This window comes from Phytophthora sojae, assembly GCF_000149755.1.
Source record: "Phytophthora sojae unplaced genomic scaffold PHYSOscaffold_13, whole genome shotgun sequence".
Taxonomy (NCBI): Eukaryota; Oomycota; class Peronosporomycetes; order Peronosporales; family Peronosporaceae; genus Phytophthora; species Phytophthora sojae.
Window position 1 is genome coordinate 218,817 of NW_009258127.1, and position 25,561 is coordinate 244,377.

The window sequence follows — 25,561 nt, forward strand, 5'->3', positions numbered from 1 at the left end:
GCTTAGGATGAGCTACTCCTGCAGTCGTAGGAACTCTAAATCAATCAGTCTCCAACTTTCCAAGTGAAGCATACGGCATATTGAGCTCAATCCGTCCGCTCCAGCAACACCATGTCGTTGTTGCCGCTCAAGACCACCGTCAAGCCCATCGACGACAACCAGAAGGAACACTTCGTCACCTACCGCGTTCGAACCAACACGCAAGACCCCAGTGACTTCGTGACCCTGAGCATCCGGCACTTCGACTATGGCAACGGCGAGGAGTGGCTTACTTGGCGAAAGCAGTTCGAGTACATTCGCCTGCTGAAAGGCTGGCAAGGGGCAACCGAGCTGTACCAGAACATTCGCATCCTCCTACGAGGCTCTGCCCTGGTCCACTTCGAGTCGGTGAACTCGATGATCATGGGCATGGAGGACGTCGAGCACTTCGATGAAGCGCTCCGACGCATGACCGCGATGTATTTCCCCAAGCAACCTGCTAGCAAGGTGCGTCAGTATCTCCGGGAGACCCGCAAGCCGTCCAACATGTCGGTGGAGGAGTACGTCGCGCGCTTGCACCAGATCAACGAGTTGATCCAGTTCCTGCCACCACCCAACAACCGCCTGACCAACCACGAATTGCGCGAGATTGTCGAGTCGAACATGCCGGCGGTGTGGCAGAAGAAGTACGATGAGAGTGGTCAAGACTACGAGACGCTGGAGGAGTTGGTCGCGTACTCCCGCCAGTTAGAAGAAGCCGAAGGCCAGCAGCGACCACCTCACCAAGGCTAGTTCAACAAGAACAACACGCAGCAGCCAAAGAATGGTAGTTACCGTGGCAACAGTGCAGAGCAAAAGCGTAACAAGAAGCAAGGCAACGCTCCGCGTAAGTGGTGCGAGTTTCACAAATCTCGCAGCCACGACACCAGCGAGTGCCGCGCCAAGAACAAGAGCAAGGAGGAGGCGCACTTCATGGACGTGGAAGTGACGGAGACGTGCTACAAGCTACAACATCGAGGAGTCCGCCGGCGACATGTCGCACAAGCAGCACCCGACGGAGGACCAACCAGCCACGCCTGCTCCAACGCCCAAGGCAAGCGCCCCAACTGCCAGCTCAGACGACCAAGTCACCACGGAACTGCTAGTGTCCATCCCGCTTCCAAGCGGCAAGTCTCGATCAGTGAGAGCCTTGGCTGACTTCGGGTCATCGCGCTCTCTCTGCTCGTATGAGCTTCTGCCTGATCCGCGCACGCTTACGCGCTACACGACAAAGTGGCTGACTAAGGGGGACCGCTTCGAGACTGTTGGAACTGCCCCAATGCAATTCAAGCTCCCTGACTTCACCACAAACCGAGTCGTCAATCCCGCGTTCTTCGTCACAGCCAAAGGAGCCGAGTCACGCGGCTACGATTGCATCATTGGCCGTGACCTTATTCTCCCTCTCAAGCTTGAACAGCGTACCATCGCGTGGGATGGCCTCGAAGTTCCGATGCCCACGCGTGTTAACTTGACCGCGGAGAAGTACAGCTACGAGATTCCTACTAGTGTGCACGCCGCCGATATGAGAATGGTGCGCATCCTGGACGCGAAGTATGCCAAGGTCGACCTGGACCTGTGCATTCCCAGTCATCTCGACGAGAAGCAGCAGCAAGCCCTCCGAGAACTACTGCAGCTGTTCGACGATCTGAACAAAGGCACGATCGGCACGATGCCTGGCGAGCTCTACGACTTCGAGTTGAAGCCTGGATCTCAACCCTTCCATGATCGTCCCTTCGGCATTCCCCACGCGTATCTCGAAGCAGTGAGGAAGGAGGTCGCACGCTTGGAAGCGCTCGATGTCATCGTTCGGGACTCCAGTAGTCCGTGGGCTGCGCCCGCATTCATTATCCCCAAGAAGGACAAGACCGCGCGTTTCCTGACTGGCTTCCGCCGGCTGAACTCATGATCATTCGCCATCCGTTCCCGATCTCCAAGATCACCGACCTTCTCCAAGGACTCGAGCGGTTCGTGTTCGTGACGTCTCTCGACATGAATATGGGGTACTACTCCATTACGCTCAGCGACAGGTGCTCTCAGATCTGCTCCTTCATCCTGCCGTGGGGGAAAGTATCGCTATAAGCGCCTGCCGATGGGGGTTTGCACGGCGCCCGACGAGTTCCAGCGCCGCATGCAGATCCTGCTCGGCGACTTGCACTTTGTGCGCGTGTACCTGGACGACGTGTTGATCATCACGACGACGACCTTCGACGATCACCCGCAGCAGCTGCGCGCTGTCCTCGAACGTTTCCGCGACAATGGACTCCAAGTGAACATGGCCAAGAGTCGGTTCGCTGCGTACGAGACCGAGTACTTGGGCTACCGTCTTACTCGTGACGGCGTCCAACCCCTCTCGGCTAAGATCGCTGCAATTCGTCGCATCGCTACACCGAAGAACAAGCGCGAGCTTCGCCGCTTCATTGGTCTCGTCAACTCTTATCGCGATATGTAGCCCCATCGTGCCCACCTGCTTGCTCCAATGACGGCCATGACTTCACCTCGGACGCCGTTCCGCTGGACACGCGAGTGCCAGCGCTCCTTCGAGAAGATCAAGCGCGTCGTCGCCCAAGCCGTCACGCTGCACTTCCCCGACTTCTCGCTTCCGTTCGATGTGCATACGGACGCCAGCACCTTTCAGCTGGGGGGCGTGGTCAGCCAGCAGGGTTGCCCGCTTGCATTCTTCAGCAGAAAGCTGACTGGCGCCCAACTCAAGTACGCGGTGAGGGAGCTGGAGTTGCTGTCCATTGTGGAGGTGCTTCGTGAATTCCGCAACGTCCTGCTCGGACACTAAGTCGTGGTCTACACAGACCACAAGAACTTATCGTTCTCCAACTTCCAGTCCGACCGAGTCAACCGCTGGCGCCTCATTGTCGAGGAGTTCGCACCGCAGATCGTGTACATCAAGGGTCAGAGCAACGTCGTCGCTGACGCCCTCAGTCGCCTCCCACTGGACGAAGAAGATGGAAGCGAGGACTGCTTTGAAGTGGGCACGGACGACGACGAGTTTCCGCTCACCTTCAAGCTCATCCAGGACGCCCAGCAGGACGACAAGCACCTGCAGCAACAAGTCCGCCAAGGTGCCCTCGAGATCCAACAACATGGTGATCTTCAACTACTGTGCAAAGACAAACGCATCATGGTGCCAGCAAGCCTCCGAGATCGTATTGTGAGATGGTACCACGAACAGCTAAAGCACCCCGGCATGACACGAACCTATCTTACGATCCACCAGCATTTCACCTGGCCAAACGTCAAACGACACATCGAAGACTACGTCAGTCGCTCTGAGGTGTGTCAGAAGTGGAAGCGGAACTGGATATTTTCAAGTTCAAGGTGAAAATAGCTTTTGAGGAGAGAAAGCAGAGATGAAACCAACGCTCAAGTGCTAGGAGCGGTCGTAGAGGTCGTAGCGTTAGTTTCAGAATCTTTGTCTGCCGCTTAAGCCCTCCTGCTTTAGCTTTCAGCCTTCAGCACTCCGGTCATGGTGAGACTTACAAGCCGCTCCTTCCTTCACCTGACACCTGAAGTGGTGGAGTTCGAAGCAGAGCATCCGTTTTATGCTAAGGTCTTACAGCTAGACTCGGAGGAGGTGACGTTTCGCAGCTTGGAAGGAGGCGAAGGGAAACTGGATCGTGCCGTCGCCGAAGACCACGTGGTTCGGGCCAGTGAAGTTTCCCAGGCCGGTCAGATTTCGTTGCTCCGACGACCCGTGTCCGTAAGTTTAGCTGGAGAGGTTCAGTATGGACAAGTGACCTCGGTCGACCAGAGCAATGTCACGATCCGATCCGGTGGTCATGAATTTGTGACAGCGGCAGCTGCAGTGTCAGTGGTGCCACCAGTGATTGTTCTGTTGCTTGAAGACGTCGAGTTCAGAAGCGACGAGTGGAGTCCTACTGACCTAGAGGCGATGGAGCAGTCAATTCTGAGTCGGCTGCTCAGTACCGGCGGTAGTTCTGCTTCAAATCAAGTGTCCGAGATACTGGAAGGTCTGATGAGTGAGGAAAATCACCCTAGTGGTGACAAGGTGTGTCAGTGGATCGACCCAAGAACAGGAGAGGAAGCTCATTTTCCACTCCAGCACGCTATAAATCTCGCTTTTTACGTCGACGGAGGGGTGTCACCAGTGCCACGCAGCGTAGGCAACTCATTTTGCATACCACCAACGCCCCAACCGCTTCGGAGCACGTCCGCTTTGTCTCGCGGCTCGGTTCAGGACGTGGAAGAGCTCTTTGACCCGTTTCCAGACGACGATGACTCGCCCCAAGACGAATCGGAACGCGGTGCTGAAGTTGGTCGGGCAAACACTACCACACAACACGTGACAAAACGACAGCAAGAGATCACGGTTGCCAACGGCGACGATGGCCACGTCCCCTCCAAGCGACAACGAGTTCAAACCGCTATTGATCAAGACGCGTTGATTATCGCAAAAATAAGCGACGAACCGGACCTTCTCGAGCGTTTCGTGATGATTAGGAAGGAGGCCAACGTCAAAGCGCAGCCGGCGGAGGGTGGTGGTACCATGCGTACTCACGTACAGAAGCCATCCCCTACGACAAGGGGAAAGAAGTCGTCTAAGTACGCATTTGCACCGTCCGAGGAGCAGGAATTAGTTCACGAGCGCATAACAACGGAGAAGCACAAAGGTAAGTCTGCCAATGTTTTTGCATAGGTTTAGTTCGGTCCGAGCACGTGGAGTTCAACGCCGTACCTGGAATTTGTACGCGGGCCTATGATATTCGTTTCGGTTCTGGTGGTCTTTCGATTCGACAATTTGCAAGACTATCGAGGGATGAGCGGGTGGCTTGGTTGGAGGCCGGTGGTTCAAACTTTGACAATTTGTCCGCAACTGCAGAATTCTCGGCGGCATCGCCGGCATCGCGCATCGATGATGTTGTGGACTCTGCCAGGGTTTTCCTCACCTATGCTCGCGAGTTTTGCTGTGCTGAACTGGTCGAATTGGTTGAGACCATCGTGAAGTTCACCGAACACACGCTATCGCAGGTATCGTGGACGCCAAAAGAAATTTCTAGCTTAGTTTTCTGGGTAAATGACGTTCTCGAGGATTTTCGTACAGCGGCTGAGGAAGGTGGTGCGCTTCGAGCCGTACAGCAACGTTGTACGACCGATGACCGGTTGCTCAAGGATGTGATGTTTATAAAGGTGCATCGGCAAGTGCAGGATGTACGACACGAGATGATGTCGGGACCAGCACGCCTTGAGGGCCACGATGAACAAGGATCCCAGCTCCGCAACGGCCGCAACCACGACGGTAAGAAGCGATTTGGGCGAATCCATCAGGAAGTACTTCGCAAATTACCAGTGCAGAACGACCCCGCATCAGGAAAGTCGCGACGACTGTGCATGCGTTTTCTCTCAGCGGCGGGATGTGCGGTGGACAGTGATGGCGGTTGTCCCAGCGAGCATGGGCATTTCGTTCCCAACAGCTACCCGCGATCGTGAAAAAAGAGATTGACAGGCGCTTTGGTGGGCTGAAGGACGAGCACAAAGAGTTATGACTCGTTCAGACTGGTCTGGCAATGTATCCATCACGAACGCAAAACGACCGACCGTCGGCGGTGCCATGCAAAGCCGATAGGGTGGCGCGAGGTCAAGTAGCAAACTGCGTTAACACAATCAATTCAAGTGATGGATCTCAGACGGTGTTGGACCAGTCTAGATTACGCGTGCAATCGAGGCCCCCACGCGACTCAATTAGGGTACCCACAACAACGAGCAATATTGGCGAGGTAATTTGTGCGCAGTCGGCGGGATCTGCGGTAAATCCGACAGCGCCAATGGCTGCTGGTTGCACAGATAGTCGTCAATTGAGGCCTTGTTATGACACAGAGGCAGACGCAAGGAGCGAGACCGGCAAGGTATCCTGCACCCGGGTAGCTGACTTGCGTTCAAAATCACTTGGGTCGCAGCAGTTGCCGATGGAGGGTGCAAGCGTTTGTCGATTGAGGTGTTGCAGTCACGCCCACATTAGTCTGTCATTGAATTCGGCGCGAGAGATTCAATCATGTTTGGAAGCGGATTTACTTCGGGCCGAAGCTCGAATTTCCGTCCTGCACCGCAAAACGGGGGTTCGTTAGTGCAAAGCGACCCGCATCTCCTGTCTACGCAATTGACGAAGTAGCCTGCAAGTCTCTATCCACCGTAATTCGCACGCACAATATGTCCCTGGAAGAGGCTACGCGATTTGTGCGGGGTAAAGATAGCGTAGACAGCAGACCGAACAAAGCCATCGATCCTGTCCGGCTGCGGACCGTTCTTAACGGCTATCAACATCTCGATCTACTCGATGAAATTGCTGAGAAGGGCATCGACGTGGGGTGGAGACAAGGGCCGAGACCGCGGCAGCCACCACCGAAGAACCATGGTTCCTGCCGACGTTACCTACGTGCTGTCACAAGAAGCATTTGGGATGGCCAAGACTCCGGTCAATATTTGATAGTTGATGCTGATATCATTGAGCGGTGGCCAGAACTAATCTGCAGTCCGCTCGGTGCTGTTGAGAAGAAGGATGTGGACCCGATGGAGGAAGTACGCACAATTCACGACTTATCCTACCCAAAAGACGACTGTGTAAACGCTGCATTTATTGTCGAGTCGGTACCCAAAGTGAGATACGAGTTAGTGGTAGTTATCGCACGGCGCATCGACAGTTTAGCAAAAGCAGGGCATGCAGGCCGGATACGCGTCCTCAAGGGAGATGTCAAGAGTACTTAAGAACACGCGCAAACCAGGTCTTCAGAATGGCGGCATATGTGAAAGAACTCGGCATTCTCGTCGTCGATATGGCGGCACCATTTGGCTGGTCAGGTTCGCCCCCCTGCTACGCACTCTTTGGCCGTGCCATCACGTGGCTAATGGGCAGAAGTTCACCTGCAGCGGTGTCCGACTCGAGCGACACGAACCCATTTTTTCCTTACGAGTGGGTAGATGACCATGTCTTGGTCGAACCGGATGTCCAGAACAGGCTAGAACTCGCTGAAGCTACTTTACGACACGCTATGTTGGCTGTCTTAGGACCCCATTCGATCAATGAGGCAAATTTTTCGGAATGGAGTGTGGAAGTTGTTGTTCTGGGTCTACTATGGAACACCGAGCGCCGCACCGTATCGATACCAGAAGAGAAGATCGCTAAAGCTCGTGCTCGCGCCAGTGCGGTGAAGCAACGCGGCACAGCGTCAAAATCCGAACTGTACAAGCTACTGGGTTCTCTTCGCCACGTGGCTAATTGTCTGCCAACAGCCAAGCCTTTTTATCAACGATTGCAGACACTGTGTACATCAGCACCACGGTTCGGCAGAATTAAACTTACAGCAGGGGCCAAAACAGATCTGGTGTGGCTTCGGCACATTTTAATGCATGGTTGTTTTGCTGAATTACCGCTTGCGATGTTTGGCGAGCTGCCGGCAGCTGTATATGGACGCGTCCAACCTCGGGCTAGCCATGCTTGATCCCGCCTACGAGTCATATATACAGATCCAGTTTGATGACGAAGAGAAATTGCTCATCGACAAAGTTGGTAGCGGCCATGACGAGTTTTCAATCAATGTCAGGGAACACTTGTGCATTACCATCGCGTTGTGGTCGTGGGGTTCAAAGTGGAGCGCACAAGCGAACGGACGCACAACTCATGTCAAGTGTTGGAGTGACAATGCCGCAGCTGTGAGTTGGTGCAATCGGATGCACTCCAACAACGCGTTCAGCCAAGAAATAAATCGGGCGATTGGTCTGGCTGAGGTGTATTTCAACCTTCGAGTATCGGCGGATCATATTCCAGGATCGGCCAATTGGATGGCTGATGCAGCTTCGCGAGCTTGGACCGAACCTTACATTGCTCGATGGACTAATTTTTCTTCGTGTTGGGTGCAGACACAAGTTCCACAAGAATGCAGGAAAATTTACATCGACTTCTCGAATCTCTTCAGTCCGAGTCACTGGCCACGACGTCCAAGATCAAGTATGCAAGCACATGGACACAGTGGTGTAGATGGTGTGAGCGGCTTCAATTCGCAAAATGGCTGCCAGAAGACCGCCGGCAACATTCGTACCAGCTCGCCCTTTTCACCACGTACTGCTGGAAATATGGCTGGGGAAAATCGGGATCGAGGAATTCTGCCTCGACCGTGCTCTCTAAAGTCAGCCATATTGCGTGGCATCATAGGCGAACCCTTGGTTACAACGTCGGCCTTCTGCCTAACCACCAACTCGCTATCACCGGAATGCGGCGGAAAGACCCATCAAGCAAGCCAAAATCTCCCGTTACAAGCTCAATCCTCAAGTGCCTGCATGAGCTCCTCGATTTCGCAGTTGCCCAGCACCGGGTCATTTGGGGGGCTTCGGTGCTGGGCTTCTTCTTTCTTTTTAGAAGACCCGAATATTTGGCTCAAGGTTCAAGGATGCACGACTACGCAGCTCTGAGAGCGGACGTCAAATTTGTGGATGCTAGAGGCCACGAGACCCGAAACCTTCATGATGTGACTTCGGTGATTCTACAATATCGAGGGAGTAAATCCGACCAATTTGGCAAGGGTACTTCTCGAGAATTGGCGAGATCTGGGCATCGGTGGTGTTGCCCTGTACTAGCAGCATGATACCTAGTTCGTCACCACGAGGCGCTTCGTATTGATGCGGGCGAGTTACTGTGCAAGGTGGATGCATCTCACAATTTGCAAGTATCCGACGTGGTAAGAGCGATAAAGGCTGCTGCTGGTCGAGCTGGCCATAATCCGCAAGACTACGCCTCGCACTCCCTTCGAAGTGGCGGCACTACGGCGCTGTTTAATGCTGGTTTTGATAGTCTGGCAGTGAAGCTGTTTGGGAGATGGAAGTCCGACGCAGTCGAACGATACACGCGCATAAGTGGGCACCCCGGCAGTGGTGGTGCTACAATGCAACTTCGTCATCATTGTGCCGCGTTTGGCACGCCTCCAGAATCGTGAGCGACTTCGACTGAAAAAAAAGAAATTCGGCAAGTTACCTGCAACGAACCCCGTGACGCAGCCGTGGAAGGTGGTGTGTGTCGACCAGATCGGCCCTTACTCGCACCCAAGCTCGGGCAAGAAGTTCAACGCCATGACCATGATCGATCCTGCGACCGGCTGCTTCGAAGTTGCGTCGGTGTCCGACAAGGAAGCGAAGACAGCGGCGTATGTGCTGGACAACGAGTGGTTCTGCAGATATCCGCGTCCCGAGTACTGCATCTTCGACCAAGGCCGAGAGTTCACGGGATTCGAGTTCCAGGAGATGCTGGAGAGCTACGGGGTCAAGCCAAGTCCAACTACAGTCAAGAACCCCCAAGCCAATTCGATCCTCAAGCGCATGCATGAAGTCCTCGGTGACATGGTTCGTACGTCGGACCTCGACGAGCACACGTGGCAGCAGCTGCTACCCAGCGTAGCATTCGCGATCCGATCGACGGTGTCGACCACCAAGGAGGCCACGCCAGCTCAGCTCGTCTTTGGCCGCGACATGGTGGTGAACGCGCCCTTTGTCGCCAACTGGAAGCGAATCGCCGAGCGCAAGCTACGCCAAGTCCGTCGTGACAACGCACGCGAGAACAGCAGTCGAGTCCAGCACACGTACAAGGTCGGCGACCAGGTGCTCATTGTGAAGGACAAGTCGCGCATCGGCAAGCTCAACAGGCCCACCGAAACAGCGTTTGTGATTATCAAGGCGAATAACAACGGCACGGTCACGATCCAGCGCGGCGCGTATGCTGAGACGATCAATATTCGCCGCCTCGTCCCATATCGAGCCGCCGTGGAAGCGAATGCCGAATCCCAAACGGCCTAGAGGCTTCGAGAATACCGTGAGGTAAGCAGAGTCGGCTGTGTACGCTACACCGTCAACTGATCAGGCTTCTAGAACGACATCATGAGATTTGAGATGCTAGCTCAGGATGAGCTACTCCTGCAGTCGTAGGAACTCTAACTACTCTAAATCAATCAGTCTCCAACTTTCCAAGTGAAGCATACGCCAGTTTTGGTCGAGGATCCAGACGACTCGCCCGCCGCTTGCTTGCTCAAACCCTCGTCGTAGCTGCCGTTGTATGCGTCGTCCGTACTCAGGTAGGTGTGCGTGTACTCAGTATCGGGGGTGAGCAACGCCATCTCCTCGTCAGCAACACACGTCTTGTTGAGCTTGGTCAGGTCGCCATTGTTCTGCACGAACGACGAGAGAACTGCCATCCCGCAGAGGTCTTGAGCCGTCGAGGGGTCCACAAGACTGATCTGGGTAGTGGAGCCGAACGTGACCAGCTCCTTCTTGTCCCCGCGCAGTGCAGCCAGCAAGGCCTCCGCGTTCTTGTGAGGCGCCACCGGGTCCATCTCGCTGCTCATAATCAGCACACTGGCTTGGCCCGGGATCGTGGCGGGCTTGGTCGAGTACTCGTCACGCTCGTAAACGATCCCGTTACCTTCGTAGTCACCAAGTTTGAGCTTATCACACGAGGGCGATTTCTCCTTGGAGAAGGCGCAATACGCCGGGACAGTCTCGTGCATTTTTGCACCACTCATCGCGAGCTTGTCGTTTTGTTTGTTTTTGAATTGAGGATCATTATTGTCACTTAGCTAATACTATCGCTAATTGTGAGCTTGTCGTACTCCGCCTTCATCTCCTCAACAGAGGGGGTTGGCGATTCCCACATCTCAGAGAAGATGATTAGGCTGCTGAGCACAGGAGCCAAGAGGTCATCGGCCTTGACCGCCTCACGCTCCTCACACTCCTCGTTCGCTCCTCACGCGCCTCGTCCGCGGGAAGGATATCTGAACCATAGCGAGTGATGAAGTGGCTCAGCACGTCGACGTCCTTGGCCGCGCAGCGCTGGAGTCGGTGCACGATCGGCGCGATGAACGATCGAATTGCCGACTCCTTTATCGTCAGCCCCAGAATGGACCGCACTATGGACGATGCCGCGGTGTCCGTAGTTGTAAGCAGCTTGGCGCAGGTCGTGCTCGGATCCTTGTCGAATTTGGTGTACAACTGCTGGATCGCGGACTGGAGGCCTTCCTTCCCTTTAGCGGGCGCTGCAAGCCTTGTCTTCGGCACAATCAGCCCCGAAAGCGTCCGCGGCTGCACCGTAGCGGACGTTAAGAGACGACCGATTCGACGGGATGCCGTCCAAAACATACCCCGCCACCTCAGGTGGGTCTAGCTGCATGACCCGTTCCACCCACTTTGAACCCTAGCCGACGCCATACACAGTCGTGCTGAAGTCGTTTCCATGGTCAGCGATGAATTACACCACGTCTTTTGCTGCGCTCGTAGTGGAGAAGGCAGCGATGTCCCCGTACTTCTCTTCCAGCTCCTTGGCGCACGCAGGGATTTGTGACTCTTCGACCACGCCGCCCGTCACCGCAGAACAGGCTAAGTGCGTGCTGCGTCCGATTCCGCGGGGGTCCATCTGCCAAGCCGCGTGTGAGTCCTTCACGGGAAAATAAAAACTAATTGAGGTTAGCGCTAGCGTTCTCTTGCTCCTGCTCGCTAGCTACAAAGATATAGAATCCTGGCGTGCGCACCCTAGCTCCTCTTGAACCCAAAGAAGTTCGTGTAGCCAAAAAGTCCGTTGAACCCAGATGCAGTCGGGTGAGATGGGTGACATGGATGAAGGTTGAAGGAATGCTGGCTTCTTGTCACATCGTGTAGACTTTGACCTTCTGCTGCAGAGCAGCATAAAGGCTCATCATGGGTAGATCACTATATAACAACAATAACGTTAGCCAGCAATTCGAGGTAATTTAATCAGAGGGACTCTAACTCACAAAAGTCTGGTGAGTAGCTAGCACCACTCTGGAGAACCCAGACGCTCGGCGCCTTGTTCTCATCCGTAGCCGGTAGCCGCTTCACGAACACGTCGATGGTCGAATTGGCCGCATCGGGCGTCTCGCAGACGCCAGGGTGGCACAACGGAGCTTTGTACGTGGCACACTGGGCGCGGGTCGTATCCTTTTCGGACAGCATTGTCGCTGGGTAGGCCAGAAAAGAGCACGTGTCCAGGCCAACTCGGCTGCAGCTGACACTTGGGCGAACAGCGTCGCCAGACCGATGGCTCGCGTGACCTTCATGCCAATAGCGTTAGTGCTCCGTGGGCAGATGTTGTTGGTCGCTTGCAAATTCGAGAATGCGGCACTGCTGATTGCCCGTTGCTCCAAGGGCATGTCGTACTGTACATATTCAACGATTATCCAGCCCGTGATCCGTACTAATCTATCTTTTTGCACTAAACGTAGCACACACCCTACTAATCTTCGTTTTGTACTAAACCTGACAAATCGGAAGGGAACCTTTCCATAATAGATAACCCATAGTAATACATCTACATACATTTACATTATGTCTGTAAATGACTCGTGAGATTTTATTAGTTTATGATTTTATTATTAATACGATTACAGGTATTGTGGTTTTCAACTATTTTGCCGCCCGATTTGACGTGTTATCTCGGAGTCCGATTTATATAAAATGGAGCTCCCACATGATCGGTTAGTCCAATTTAGCTATATCTGACCTGAGTTAGTAGCATAAGGCTCAAAGGGGAGGCATTCCAAGTTGGACATACCTCCCCACCTCTCATGACGCACTAGAACTGCAAGACATTGGGGACAATAGCACACTGTATATAGCCACTTCGTAGCACTATGGCCATCTAAATCACCTGTGTGAACATCTACGGCCGCTACAACTTCGTGCCACGCCGATCTGAGAGGGCCCCAGACATGGTTTCGCGGCGGTCCCTTTTGCCGGCGAAAAGCGGCATTTCTGGCCCCTGCTTCGCAACTCGCAGCCCCCAGACGCAAATCGGGCCAGATATAGTTTGCTTCCCTCAGCCCTTCCTGCTAAATCGGAGCCCTCCAGCAAATCGGGCCCGATATATCGGATCTTGGACCACCCGATTTGCCAAAAGGGATGAAAGCCACAATAACCAAAATATCTGTATTCCTGATGGCGAATTGCATCAAAGCGCAAAAAAATTAGCTGCAAGTTTCTTCGTAAACAGATTGGAGCGCAAAACGTTGACACAGTGAACAAGTGCACTCTATGAATGACAAGGCTCAGCATGTTTGTGTACAGTAGTGTTCGCACAAACACTGCATATCTGTATAGCTAACACTATTAATAGCGTTTGCAAACTGTTTGTTAACGTAAGGTGAATTCACAGTTCGTTAGGACTGTGTCTAGTACAGGTGCTTTCGAATTGTACACCAGGGGTACAAATATCCCCCTAGTCCATTTATTATTTCATTTTGCGTTACTTCGCTTACTTCACTTTCTTTTAAGCGCTACTTCGCTTACTTCAAAATACCGGTGTTACTGTTACTTTACTTGCTGTTACTTCAATTGTGTAGATTACACAACTACTTACTACCAGTACGCGCGCGCTGGCCGATACCGCCGAATACCGGCCGAATAGCGTGCGTTTACCCGTGGTCAGGCCAAGAGTAGTGAAGAAGTGGCCGTGTATACGAAGGGCGAGTCATCGCCGAGTAGTGGAGGAGCGAGAGCGCACTCCATTTATCCTTCCCGCCGGAGTATAGCTCCGGCACCCTCGTATCAAGCCGTGACTGGCTGGGACCCTTCCTTCCTGAGGGCCTGCGAGGTTTATATTGTGTGTGAGAGCGTACCAGCCTTTGCTCGTGGCTGGTGACGCTGGGTTTCCGTCAGTTGACTAAGCGGAAACACGGTGCACAGAGGAAACATCAACCCGGTGCAAGGGAAAGTTCCTGGGCCTTCAGGTTCTAACCCTAACAAGCCCATTGAGTCATCGGGACTTGGTGGGTGTTGTTGGTGGGTAAAGTGTGCTATTATACAATTTAGTGCGTGCTCCTCCACGACAGATACCCGTACAGCTATTTTCCTCCGTGCAGTTTGGCCCTTTTATACTGCGTGCAAGACTTGACGTACTTCTTCACTGCTTTTTCCATGCTGGGCCACCAGAAAGTCGACATCGATCGGTACTGCTTCTCGCCGCCGGGGTGCAATAGGAAATTGTGGTGTAATTCGATCAGCTCGTCACGGAGAGAGACGGGAACCAGGACCTTCTTCTTGTAGTGTAGCAAGTCGACGCTAAGAGCTGTCCGAAGGGCGTACTCAGGATCGGCTTCGTCGTTCTCGAGCCGGGTGATTATTTCTTTCGTGGTCCGATCCGCTAATTGGTGCTGTTTCATCACAGCTCCATCGATAGCGATTTCTTCTTCGTCAACCACAAAAAAGCTCATCTTCGGTTGCTTGTTTCACATGATCGTAGCGAAGGCGTGAGAAGGCATCTGCTCCGATATTCTGCGGTCCTGGGATGTACTCGACGGTGAGTCGGTACTCTTCCAGCAGTAACTTCCAGCGCTTCACGCGAAGAGAGTTTTTTTAGGGTGCAGGAGGTTTTTGTGATCCATGTGGATGACAACAGGAAACCCTAGAAGCATGAGCGATACTCCTTTAGTATTTCCACCACAGAAAGCAGCTCCCACTTTATCGTAGAGTACTTCTTCTGTACCTCAGTGAGAGATCGCGAGAAGCAAGCAATCACACGTTTGCCTTGGACGATGACCCCTCCGAGCTGGCGTCCACTGGCGTCGGCAAATACGTGAAATCTGCGACTGTAATCAGGGAAAGCGAGCCAAGCATTGCGAGCCAGTGCTGTCTTAATCTCGCGAAAAGCTTCGGCATCCTCCGGAGTCCAGACAAAGGGCACATTCTTGGAGGTGAGGCGATTAAGGCGAGCGGTGAGCGCTGACTTGTTCGGCACCATCTCGCGATAATAGGAGATCATTCCTAGGAATCGGCGGAGCTCCTTCTTACTACGGGACTCTGCAATTTGCTGAATTGCCTCGACCTTCTTAGTTTGAGGCTGGATTCCATTTGGAGTCAGGGTAAACCCTAAGTAGTCTACTGAGTCTCTGAGAATCCGATACTTCTTGGCGTTTAGCGTGACATCATACTGACGCAGACGTTCAAACACGATGCGCAGGTGTTCCATGTACTCGGTCTCGTTCTCCGAGAAAACTAGAATGTCATCCAGATACACAATGACAAAGGGCAAGTCGCCCAAAATGCGCTCCATACAGGCCTGGTATTCATCGGGCGCAGTCGATATTCCCATGGGCAGACGCTTGAACTGAAACTTGCCAAAGGGAAGGCAGAAAGCGGTCGCTGCTCGGTTCTGGCGGGCTAGTCTTCCAGCGAAATACCCCATGTTTGCATCGAGGGTGCTGATACACGTAGCTTTATCCAGACGCAGCAAAATCTCGCGGATCTTGGGAATAAAGTACGGAGAGCGGCGGAGATATCGGTTCATCTGGCGAAAGTCAACCAGTAGACGAAGTTTTCCACTTGGCTTCAGCAAGAAAAAGGCGGGTGCCACGGCCTCCGAGTCGTAGATCTGTTCAACCACATCCAACTCCAGCAGGCGTTGTATCTCGCGACGGGCAGCGTCTTCGTGGCAGCGCGCAATTGAGTAAGGTCTCGCGACTGAGGGTACGTAGTCCGTGCTTAGTGGCAGCACGTAGTCGGGCACTCGAATTCTACCGAGATGACCAGAATATAAATCATAAACAGCGTGCTAACGAACACATACAGGCTCCGAAAAACCAGACTTGACTTGATGACGAGGAAATGCAATGCAAACCACATTTTATGATACTATATTGCATGTACGTATGTCACGCAAATGCTAGCTAGCCGTACGCGCTCGAGTCCTGAGTCTCCAAGCTGTTGGGGGGGGGGGGGGGGGCGCCTTTGGCTGGGTCGCGCTAGCTAGCCCCGCTGGCTGGACCTTGCACTGGCAGGTTGTAGCATAGAAATCTGTAGTCTACAAAATACCAATTGTCTATCATTTAGTCAGTAGCGATGAAGTGGCGGGATGAGCTGTCTTGGTTCATCCCCAGCAGGCCTCGGTTCAGTATAGTGAACACCAGTCTATTTAGCAACCAGCGAACCCAAGCAAGGATGAGCTGTCTTGTTTCGGCTCGAACAGGACACTTCACCCAACCATAGTGAAACTAAGTCTATTTAACACTCGAATGACCAAATCAGTGCCGAAAGGTCGGGTGCTGTCTTGTTTTGCCTCAGACTGGACAGCCCCCTTCCCGACTTCAACCCACCACCCGTCATTCGTGAATTTGCCCCGTCAGACCCCAGGCACCCGTGCGTGAAGCGGCATCGGTAGGAAGCTCGTATGGATTGCGACGTGCATGAGCTCAATGGTGAAACTAACTGCTGCTGTTGTTGAGGCGCTACAGGTATGGATCTAGTCTAGTGGCGGCGAGGGTCGGAGCAGCGGCCCAGGTTCGTGGCGGCGGCGGCGGCGTGTGTGGTTGAACTACGGGTGCTAACCGTGTTGCTTTCTTCGTGTATACAGGCAGCTTTCCTGGAGCTTGGGGACTAGCAATGGTGGCCGCGTGTTGAGCGGCTTGGGGAGGACGAGGTCAGGAGCGGATTGGGGCTGGTGCCGGCGGTGCTGCCGGTCGAGAGGCTGTGAATGGGCATGGTACGTATTGCGTGGTTCTGCTCGGGGCATGCGGCGGGAGCGCGTGCGGTTGAGCTCCGGGTGCTAACAGTGTTGCTTTCTTTTGTGTATGCAGGCAGCTTTGCTGGGCTAGTAATGGAGGCGGCGAGTGAAGCAGTTCTGGACGGAGGGTGACGGATCGAGGGGAGCGGAAGGGAGCTGGTGTAGGTGGTGCTGTCGATCGAGGGGAACGGAAGGGAGTTGGTACCGGTGTTGCTGTGGGTCTATAGGGTGAGCAACCTTGACCTGTACAATGGTTTTTTCGTGGTGCAGGTGCGGCACGTATTACTGCCAAATGCATAAGTGGAAACAAAGTAGCCAACCAGGCAGAATAAAGTGTAATGTAAGAGGGGTATATGTTGTATCGGTTGGCTTCTGCGTCCAAAGGATGATTCGACCTCAACATACTGAAGTCCAGTCTATTTACGAATCAATCTAGCAATCGTTGCTTATGATTAGACCCTGCATAGTGAAAACCAGTCAAAATAGCAATCTTTGGTTGAAGGTGCAGGGATTGGAGTTACATAGCTGTGGTGGAGGTTACTTGGTAGAGTAGGACCAAGCACCTGTGGTTAAGGAAATATTGGTGGACGCGCAGAGTAAAAAGGCTTAACTAAGCAATCGATAACATTGCATACATTGGTGTAGTATAATTGCGGTGTTCAACGCAACAACAAGAGCAAAATAGCATCCAGAAAAGACCTCATATGCAATTTCGAGCATCATGCTGGTATTCCTGTAACCAACCAAGCTTGTCTCGCGTTCACCAGACAGTTCAAGGCGTAAACTAGATATCGGGGTCCACGTCGAACGTCAACACAGCACGCGAGCCGCTGTCAGCACCAGTAACAAAGTCCCTGTAGCAACGGCCAAGATCCTCAGGGTCGAGTGGAGCCGGTGAGCGCAGATTGAGTTGGTGGGCGTGTACTTCACCACGACCCGAGAACAGTACCACGTAGATAGCGCCTTCTTTCTCCGGGCCTACGTTGTATTCTTCCACTGCATCAACGAATGGTTGCCATTCAGCCTGGGCAATGTTCCTCTCATCCACAACCACCACGTCTGCGGCTCGTAACGACGACGCGAAGTCGTCAAGTAGAAGCTGCTCGTCATCCATGCCGCGCATTTCTCTCCAATCTTGAAAAAAGGTGCTGCTGCAGACGCGAATGTAACGCGGCCTTTCCTGGCTGTTGACGTGCCGTCCAAAGCAACTTGAAGGTCACGCACCAGTAGGTCGCAAAACGTACTTTTGCCACTGCCAGGGAGACCTCGCAGAAGCACCACAACCTTGTCGTAGTACCACGTTGGATCGCAGGCGGCTGCAGTGATGCGTTGCAGCGGTTCCTCCCAACTTCCCGGCGCCGCCATTGCTCTTATCTCGAGTAAAATCGCGACTGACGGTTTGTGTGCATGTGTCAATCAATGTCTTTCAAACATTTTCGAGAGGGATCTTTCTCCTGTCGCAGGTTCTTCAAAAATTACCAACTGTGGCAAACCGATCGAGCACATGTGTGCAGCCAAGAAGACTACCTGGACGGCGACAATGAAGGAGAGGCACCCGGTCGCTGAGGAGAGAGCGCTATAATCACAGAGCAAGATGGTATTTTCACAGAGCGTGGGGTCGTTTCACAGAACGTGGGTTCTGATTACAGACTGTGGTCCACAATCACAGATACAGCCACAAACACACAGAGCTCACTTCTGCACAGGTTACGATGTAACCCGGACGCTTGGGGTCTGGGTGGACGATGAAGACAACGTCACTGCCGGCCGAGGTTGAGCCGTACTTGGCCTTGTTCACACAGTCCGACTTCGAGCATGTCGATCTAGGGCCACAGTTGCAACCGTAGCCGTACGAAGCGAACGTCTTGTTCAAAGTACCCGCGGGGGTCTGCGTCACGTACACGTGAACTAATGAGGAGTTGACGTGTTCGAGGGCCAACCGATCAAGTCGAAGCGGGAAGCTGACGATCGCCTGCGTGGTGTCTTCCCAGTGGCCGACGTGATCCGGGACGATGGTCATGCCCATGACCGGGAGGGCGTACTTGCCCATGTGAAGTCCCAGTCGTTGATGCTGAAGTACTTGTGATCCTTTGATCACGTGGTGCCTCAGTTGTAGACAATCCAGACGTCGTAGCCGAGGTCGGCGAGGATGAAGACCCAAGATAAGGTGTAAGACTTAACTAAGTGTACGCAGACATTAGAGGTAATGGAATCTAGTACAGAAGCAGTTATATTTAGCACGTGACCTAATATAAACATGGTGGTTATGCATATGCACGAACGTTTCAGCAACCGCTCCAGCTTCAGCAGAACGACAGTGCATGTTGTAGCGCCGCAATGGGGCGCCGTCGCGAATATGTGTGGATTAAGGCTCTTATGCGTCGCCTCCAACGTGCCTCTGACTACATCTTACATGTCGACGCCTTTACGTTGAATAGCAAAGGATTTCCTGTCGAGGTTATTGGAATATCGGATATGTGGCGAGATTAGTTTTGATGGGCATGGATGACGCCCAGCGAGGCGCATTTGAAGTTGTTGCTCAAGAGGTCATGCCACCAGACAAGCAACCGATATTCTTGATGTGCTTTTTTCATGTAATGAAGAACGTCCACAAGCACGCTATCAAATTGGGGGACGAGACCAAGAGGCTCATTTACAGACACGTCTACCGAATTCACTACGCACGGACCGCGTGGAAAGGCAACTCGGAGTGTAAGGAGTTTTCGTCGTACTTAAAGGCACAGTGGTTGGAGGGTCGGTACAGCAAATGACAGTGTCTCGAGACCAGCACTGGTATGGCCAAGACGAATAACCCAGTGGAGAATTTCAATCGGCAGTTGAAGAATCTGCATCCTCTGCGTAGGCTTCTTCGACTGAATCCACTGTTTGTAGAACTTTTAGATGCTGGACGGGTACAATCTGTTCTTACCGTTCGTTTCGCTGAATCTCCACGTGCGGCCCCTCATTTTGTCAGGGACTATAGGAAGCTGACGTCGAACAAACTACTGAGCGTAACTGAGGTAACACGCGGGGCAATCAGCTTCATTACAAGTGGAAGCGACTTCAAGGTTTTTCAGCAAGTCGTGCGAGTTACTTCTCCTCCTACAAAGCCACCGTCGAAAGTGGAAATTGGGGCCGATACTGACCGCAAACTCGAGGCCGAACTCCAGACTGTGTTCGGGTGGGATGTGAAACTTGAAGCCGGGCGCTGTAGCTGTAGAACGATGTTCAAACTCGGCTGCTACGCATTTGATGGCGGTTCAAGCGCATAAACACCTCATTTCGATGGATCTACCCCGGCCCGCAGGGTGTTTCCGGATAAGCGGCGACAAAAGAAGCGCGGTCGTCCGACGGAAGTAGGCCACGCACTTAGTTTGATTTAAAGCGCACTCACATATACTTCACGTTGAGACAGGTAGATACTATCGTGAAGGAATAGATTTTAATTACCTTTAAGAAAAGTCTTCAATGCTTTGGTTGCATGAGCGATGGCTCCTACCTTAGTATGTTCCCGGTTCAAAGTGAAGAAATCCCTTGTGCCTTCCAAAATACTTGTACCGTGGAGGTAGTAGAGGCTTGTCGGGATCCTCGTGAGATTGGCGTTTACCAAGGACACCATGTTGTTTGAGGAGATTCGACCGGTACTTCTTTCGAGATTCCGCGATGCGTGCAGCGGCAAAACTTGGCGAGGGGCCATCGAAACGAAGCTCGGGGTCGAACTGGGTAACATCCTCAATGCTGTTAAATACGTCCGACAGCTGCTTCGGAACTTCTTCGAACGCATACTGGGGAGTTTGGGCTCGCCCTTTGAGACGAGCGAGCTGAACAGCATTCTTAGCCATTGTAACCGCTGTAGACAATACACCTCCGAGGCTACTTTTGTCGTAGACAATCTGAAGCTCCGCTCGTTTCTCATTTGCTACCACCTCATAGTAGTTACTACGGGCCCTCTCAAAACGTGCTTGGAGGTCCATAACCACTTCAGAGTTATCTCCACTCGACGAACGCGCATCAATACTTGTAGTATTCAGATCACTCAACGTTGAAGCATCAACAGAGGGAGTCGCAGTGTCAGAATCCCTCGCACATGTTGAAAATCTCTCATCTAAAACTCCATACTCGTCGAAGGGAACACTTTGATCTGGGGTCTGGTTTAGAAGGGTACAACGAGTGTCGGGTTCCAGATTTTTCCACATTGAACACAGGCGTGCGCCTCCCCGTCCGACCAGCCATTCGGTGTCTGAGGGCTTTCCGCCCTGCAGCATTTTTTTTGGCGTACTCGTTGCCATCCGTCTCTGCAAATTTCCAAAGAGCTGCATGAACTCGCATGGTCAGGGTAGGATGTGGAGTGGGACGTGATGTAAAATACTTCTGTCTTTGAAAAAAAAGTTTTTTAAAAAAGAAGGTACTAAAGATTCTAGAAAAAAATCATTTGCATTACCGACTAAAGATATATCTTCGATGCTGTGGCAATTCTGCCGGCAGGATTGTACTTAGCTGCAGTCTACAGTCTCGCTGATGTGTTTCGGCAATTATGCCGATAGGATTGAACTTCTCCGGTCCAGAAAAGAATTAACAGTTAGGTTTTTCATAAAAAAAAACTCGAAAAATAGATTTATGATTGGTCGAAGTACCCTATTATGCACTGATGTACCATCTCTCATTGGACAAAAAGCCAACATCAGTGATTTGTATGAATATAGCCTCAAACATGATTGGCTGTTTTTCAGGCGTTGGAAGATTCGATTGGTTATGGCGACATACGACACGAATAAACTCTCTTTCAGCTTTCTTAAGAGTATTTTTACGCTCAAATCTGATCATTTTTGATAACGCTGCGAATTTAAACCTAACACACCCAAAATTCGACCATTTAAACTGGCCGATACAGACTGCAATGGCGGGAAAACGCATTAAAAAACAATCGGTGCGATACAGCAGACAAAGGGCTTTACGTCAAGGCCAATTACAGCACTGCTGGCGTAGTAGAACGTGAATAATGGTCGATTATATGAACTGTTTATTCTTTTCCGGACCGGAGAAGTACTTACACACTGTCTATAGTCTGTCTTAGGTGTTACGGCAATTCTGCCGGCAGGATCGTACTTAGCTGCAGTCTACAGTCTATCTGAAGTGTTTCGGCTGTCGTATAGGAAAACACGATTTAACGAGTCCTCGTCCCTCTAGCCAAGGCTTTTGGGACGAGCCCTTCCAACAACACGCTTCCCTCCTAAAAGGTCGGCTCTTATTGTTGGGATTAAATCTGAAGACCAGATCTGTTCCCTTACACCAGGCTGGAACGTGCCTTATGCGAGTTGCAGTGGGGCTGCCGTAGCTTTAGCGTCAGAGGAAGATGTAACAGACTCGCAGAGTCTCAGCTTAAGATAGCCCGTTCTAATACCAGAACGTACGAGTCCGTACTCCTTACGGACTCCAAGAGTCAACCCTTAACTCTGAACTATGTGAATCTCAAACTGAATGTATTTCCCTTTATTGCGGCAAAGCCGCCTACGGTGTAAATGTATCCGGTTCACATCTAGCATAGTAAACCCTAGTCATATGCATAATCAGTGGCTCTGAAGCCATGTACTGATTCTCCTACTGATTTAGATTAGGCAGTGCATATCCACTTCGTAACCCTTCGGGTAACTCTCGTGTAACCCCGTTACACCCTCCCCCACCAAACCGTGGACACGGGAGTTCAAGCTTAACGGTCAACCTCCGGGTCTTGTTCCGTCAGGCCTCCTTCTCGAACGAGTCAATCCACATCGCGTGGACGTCTCTGAGAACTTCTCGGCGCAGCGCGCCCTCACATGACTTCAAGTCATAAAGCCATTTGGTCTTTCGACCGCAGACAGCCTCTCGCGAGATCCGCCTCGGAGCGTCGCTCCTCTCGTGCTGCTGCACTGCGTGCCTCCGCACCTTCGCGGCGCAGCGCCAGAAGCACAGCTCGCAGCGCGCAAGCCCCAGCTCCCCTCGAGCATCAACCCGCCAGATCATGGATCCTAGGGAACTATTTGATGAAGAGGGCTAGGGGGACGAATCCATGCTGGGTAACCGAGGAGATACGTCCCCAGCCACGCGACGCTTCGCCCACGCCGTCGACGCACCGTGAAGAAGGCTCGCCGGTCCCAGTTGGCTCTCGGAGCCGTCGCGACCCAGAGCGCCCCGCGCGCCCGTCTCCTGTGCGCTCGCCGAGCCGTCGAGGGAGGAGCTGCGGCCACCGCTGCGAACTCCAAACCCGTTCCCTGAACGCTCCTCAGATCTCTACGAGCTGCGCGCGCTCTCTGAGCATGCTATTCGCCGCCTCGTGGTGAGGACGTACCCCTGGGTCCCGTCATCTCCAACCCTTTGGATGAGGCTCAGTCCGAGCAGGTTGCGGCGCAGATGGCTCCCATGCGCTCCCAGCGCCCCGAGCTGCGGCCTCTACTGAACCCCAGCACTGCCGACTACGGCTTCCGGCCTCGCGACCCCGCGGAGGCTTGTCGCCAGGCGTTCCAGCAGTCTCTCGAGCTGCAAGCCATTGGGCCTGCGGCCCGTACTCCAGAGGAGCTCGCACTGCGTACGTCTCTGCGAGAGCGACTCCTCACTCCACAGTCTACGACTGTCGCGGAGTATCGCGAGCGACTGCGTCTGCAAGCCCAGCAGATGTCCGTGCCCGCCATGCGGACGTACCCGGTGGTACTTAGCCCGGGGGAAGACTCGATTGAGTACGAAGCTCAGTTCGAGTCTTGGGCCGAGCACAGCCGGAAGCTCAGCTCCATGGAGGCTCTCCGAGCCAGCTTCAGTGAAGTGGATGTTCGCATTGAACGCAAGCTCCGCTTTGATTTCGCGAAGGTCCGAGCCAAGCGCAGCCTCTGGGCACTCGCCCAGCCGCAGACCCAGTTTAGCGCTGCGCGCTTCGCTCCTTCAAGCACTCCAGCCGCTCCTTCCCGCGAGGGAGTGAGCGCTGTGGCTCAGGATCAGCGTCGGAGCAATGTGGCTGACCCAGCAGCTCCCCAGCTTATTATCGGGAAGCGCGGGACGGCCGGCGTGCCGGCCTTGAGCCCTCGGGGCGCTGGTGATCAAGCTGATCAAAAGCGTCCACGACGTCTGGGCAGTCTTGGCGGAGGGGCACCTCAAACTCCCATGAATTCTCGGAGTGACGGTACCCTCGCCACTTCACCAGATACTGGTTTTGACCCCGGCACCGCCGCTTCGCCAGGAGGCGCTCCACATGGTAATGTAGATTCCCATGCTCATCGAGCAGAGCCAGTGGAGGCCGCTGTGGGGCCCTTTGCGACTCAAGGTGAGCTCTTGGAGGTGCGGCAGCAGGCGGGTCGCCTTCGGGATCGTTGATGCGCGTCTGGGCCAGACTGCCACCGAACTCGACGAGCTCGCCGAGCGGACCCGATGGATCGAGGTGCCTCGAGAGGTCTGGGACCGCCTTGGGGTCCTGGAGGACTGGGTGCGATACTATCGCGATCGCGAAGAGCAGCGTGGCCGGGAGCTCGGAGAGCTACGGCGTCAGCAGGCTGTGCTTCAGGGTCAGCTCGACCTTCTGGCCCGCATGCAGGCTCCGACTGCTGCGCCCCCTGCGCCCGCGGCTCCCGCTGTGCCCGCGGCACCTTCGGCGCCGATTCTTCCGCCTGTGTCTGCGGTGCCCACGTGGGTGGTCGCGTCCTCGACGCCTGCGATTGCGTCCTCGACGACCGCGACCTCGTCACCCTCGGTACCTCCATCTGCACCTGCATCGGGTTCTGGTACGGCTTGAGCAAGCCCACGTAGAAGACGGGGTGCGTCCGTATCTTCGTCGGAAGATTGAGCGTGTACGCAAGGCCCTTCTTGGCCACAACCTTGAAAGGTCCGATGAAGCGCGGGCGCAACTTCGTCTTGAAGACGGCTAACACTGCATGTGTAGGTAGGTTCTTAGCATTAAGCAACACCAGGTCCCCGACCTTATAACTTTCAACATTGCCTCTGCCCCTGGCATCTGCATGTTCCTTTTGCTTGTCTTGGCTCTCAGTCATTGCGTCACGCACATGTCTTAAGACACTCAGACGCTTCGACAAGAAAGCGTTAACCTGTTTACGAACCGTAGCTTGCCGATCAGCAAAATCGGCTTCTCCTCCCCCACCAAGCCCGAGACCACCACGTGGCGGCGTCAGCGGGACGCGGGGATGAGACAAGCTGTTCACGTAGAACGGCGTGTAGCCTGTCGAGGCGTGCACGGCGATGTTCAACGCAAACTCAACGAGTGGTAGCATGGCGCTCCAGCGCTTCGGCGTCTCGGCGCAAATGCTGCGGAGCACGTCCTCGACGACGCGATTCACGCGCTCTGTCTGACCATCGGTCTGCGGATGGTCCGCCGTGGACATGTCCAGCTTGGTGCCAAGCACCGCAAAGATCGCGCTCCAGAAGTTGCCCGTGAAGCGGGGGTCTCGGTCCGAGACAATCGACTACGGGAGTCCGTGTTGTCGAAACACTCGGTCCAAGAACAGCGTTACTGTACCTTTACCATCGATGGTATCCGGCACAGCCGCAATGTGAGCCATCTTGCTCAGTCGGTCCACGAAGACCACGACGCCTGTGTTGCCCGCCGCGTCCGCCGGCAGGCCAAACACAAAGTCCATACTCATGGATTGCCAACAGCCCGAAGGGACAGGCAAACTTGCCAACGGCGCTGCAGCATGAGGTGACGACTTCACTCGCTGACACGTCTCGCACGTGCGCACATAAGTGCTCGTCCACTTGTACAACTTCGACCACCAGTAGTGGGTGCTCACCGAGCTGTAGGTCTTCTCACGGCCAAGATGGCCGGCCAGCGGCGTGTCGTGTGCCTCATAGATGATGCGGTACTTCAGATCCTCATCATGAGGGATGACCACGCGGGGCGTATCCTCGGGGCCAGTGTTGTAGAACAACAGGCCACGATCGAGGGAATTGCGGTGTAGCCGCGCGCGCAGCCGCGCTGACAATTCCATGTCCGAGTCTTGAAACTCCTTGCTCCCCAGAGCCTTCAGCAACGCGACACAGGTGTCCTCCTTGGCA

The 25,561-nt window shown here is 53.7% G+C and overlaps 9 protein-coding genes across 9 annotated transcripts; 4 read left to right on the plus strand and 5 right to left on the minus strand.

Annotated features, from left to right (window-relative positions):
* Nucleotides 1-402: 402 nt before the first annotated feature.
* On the plus strand, nucleotides 403-1,176 carry PHYSODRAFT_529656 (hypothetical protein; the record flags this gene model as incomplete). The annotated part of the gene is made up of 2 exons (XM_009539152.1): nucleotides 403-725; nucleotides 825-1,176. The coding sequence occupies 2 exons, from the start codon at nucleotides 403-405 to the stop codon at nucleotides 1,174-1,176; spliced, it is 675 nt and encodes a 224-aa protein (XP_009537447.1).
* Nucleotides 1,177-1,914: 738 nt separating this feature from the next.
* Nucleotides 1,915-2,097, plus strand: PHYSODRAFT_530325 (hypothetical protein; the record flags this gene model as incomplete). The annotated part of the gene is made up of 1 exon (XM_009539153.1): nucleotides 1,915-2,097. A coding segment is annotated over one exon (183 nt), but the record flags the coding sequence as incomplete, so codon positions are not given.
* A 677-nt stretch (nucleotides 2,098-2,774) lies between these two features.
* PHYSODRAFT_356071 (hypothetical protein) lies at nucleotides 2,775-3,436 on the minus strand. Its single transcript, XM_009539154.1, has one exon. It carries the CDS (start codon nucleotides 3,113-3,115, stop codon nucleotides 2,834-2,836), a length of 282 nt encoding a protein of 93 aa, XP_009537449.1. The 5' UTR covers nucleotides 3,116-3,436; the 3' UTR covers nucleotides 2,775-2,833.
* Nucleotides 3,437-7,449: 4,013 nt separating this feature from the next.
* Nucleotides 7,450-8,624, plus strand: PHYSODRAFT_530113 (hypothetical protein; the record flags this gene model as incomplete). The annotated part of the gene is given in 2 exon segments (XM_009539155.1): nucleotides 7,450-7,908; nucleotides 7,926-8,624. The coding sequence occupies 2 exon segments, from the start codon at nucleotides 7,450-7,452 to the stop codon at nucleotides 8,622-8,624; spliced, it is 1,158 nt and encodes a 385-aa protein (XP_009537450.1).
* A 1,430-nt stretch (nucleotides 8,625-10,054) lies between these two features.
* On the minus strand, nucleotides 10,055-11,991 carry PHYSODRAFT_251990 (hypothetical protein; the record flags this gene model as incomplete). Its single annotated transcript, XM_009539156.1, has 6 exons — nucleotides 10,055-10,071; nucleotides 10,097-10,553; nucleotides 10,744-11,065; nucleotides 11,163-11,215; nucleotides 11,276-11,397; nucleotides 11,793-11,991. The coding sequence occupies 6 exons, from the start codon at nucleotides 11,989-11,991 to the stop codon at nucleotides 10,055-10,057; spliced, it is 1,170 nt and encodes a 389-aa protein (XP_009537451.1).
* A 5,324-nt stretch (nucleotides 11,992-17,315) lies between these two features.
* Nucleotides 17,316-17,896, minus strand: PHYSODRAFT_306877 (hypothetical protein; the record flags this gene model as incomplete). Its single annotated transcript, XM_009539157.1, has 2 exons — nucleotides 17,316-17,665; nucleotides 17,776-17,896. The coding sequence occupies 2 exons, from the start codon at nucleotides 17,894-17,896 to the stop codon at nucleotides 17,316-17,318; spliced, it is 471 nt and encodes a 156-aa protein (XP_009537452.1).
* Nucleotides 17,897-18,194: 298 nt separating this feature from the next.
* PHYSODRAFT_340904 (hypothetical protein) lies at nucleotides 18,195-18,557 on the minus strand (the record flags this gene model as incomplete). The annotated part of the gene is made up of 1 exon (XM_009539158.1): nucleotides 18,195-18,557. One exon carries the CDS (start codon nucleotides 18,555-18,557, stop codon nucleotides 18,195-18,197), a length of 363 nt encoding a protein of 120 aa, XP_009537453.1.
* A 769-nt stretch (nucleotides 18,558-19,326) lies between these two features.
* PHYSODRAFT_306878 (hypothetical protein) lies at nucleotides 19,327-19,803 on the plus strand (the record flags this gene model as incomplete). Its single annotated transcript, XM_009539159.1, has 1 exon — nucleotides 19,327-19,803. One exon carries the CDS (start codon nucleotides 19,327-19,329, stop codon nucleotides 19,801-19,803), a length of 477 nt encoding a protein of 158 aa, XP_009537454.1.
* Nucleotides 19,804-20,031: 228 nt separating this feature from the next.
* PHYSODRAFT_306879 (hypothetical protein) lies at nucleotides 20,032-20,796 on the minus strand (the record flags this gene model as incomplete). The annotated part of the gene is made up of 1 exon (XM_009539160.1): nucleotides 20,032-20,796. The coding sequence occupies one exon, from the start codon at nucleotides 20,794-20,796 to the stop codon at nucleotides 20,032-20,034; it is 765 nt and encodes a 254-aa protein (XP_009537455.1).
* Nucleotides 20,797-25,561: the final 4,765 nt, after the last annotated feature.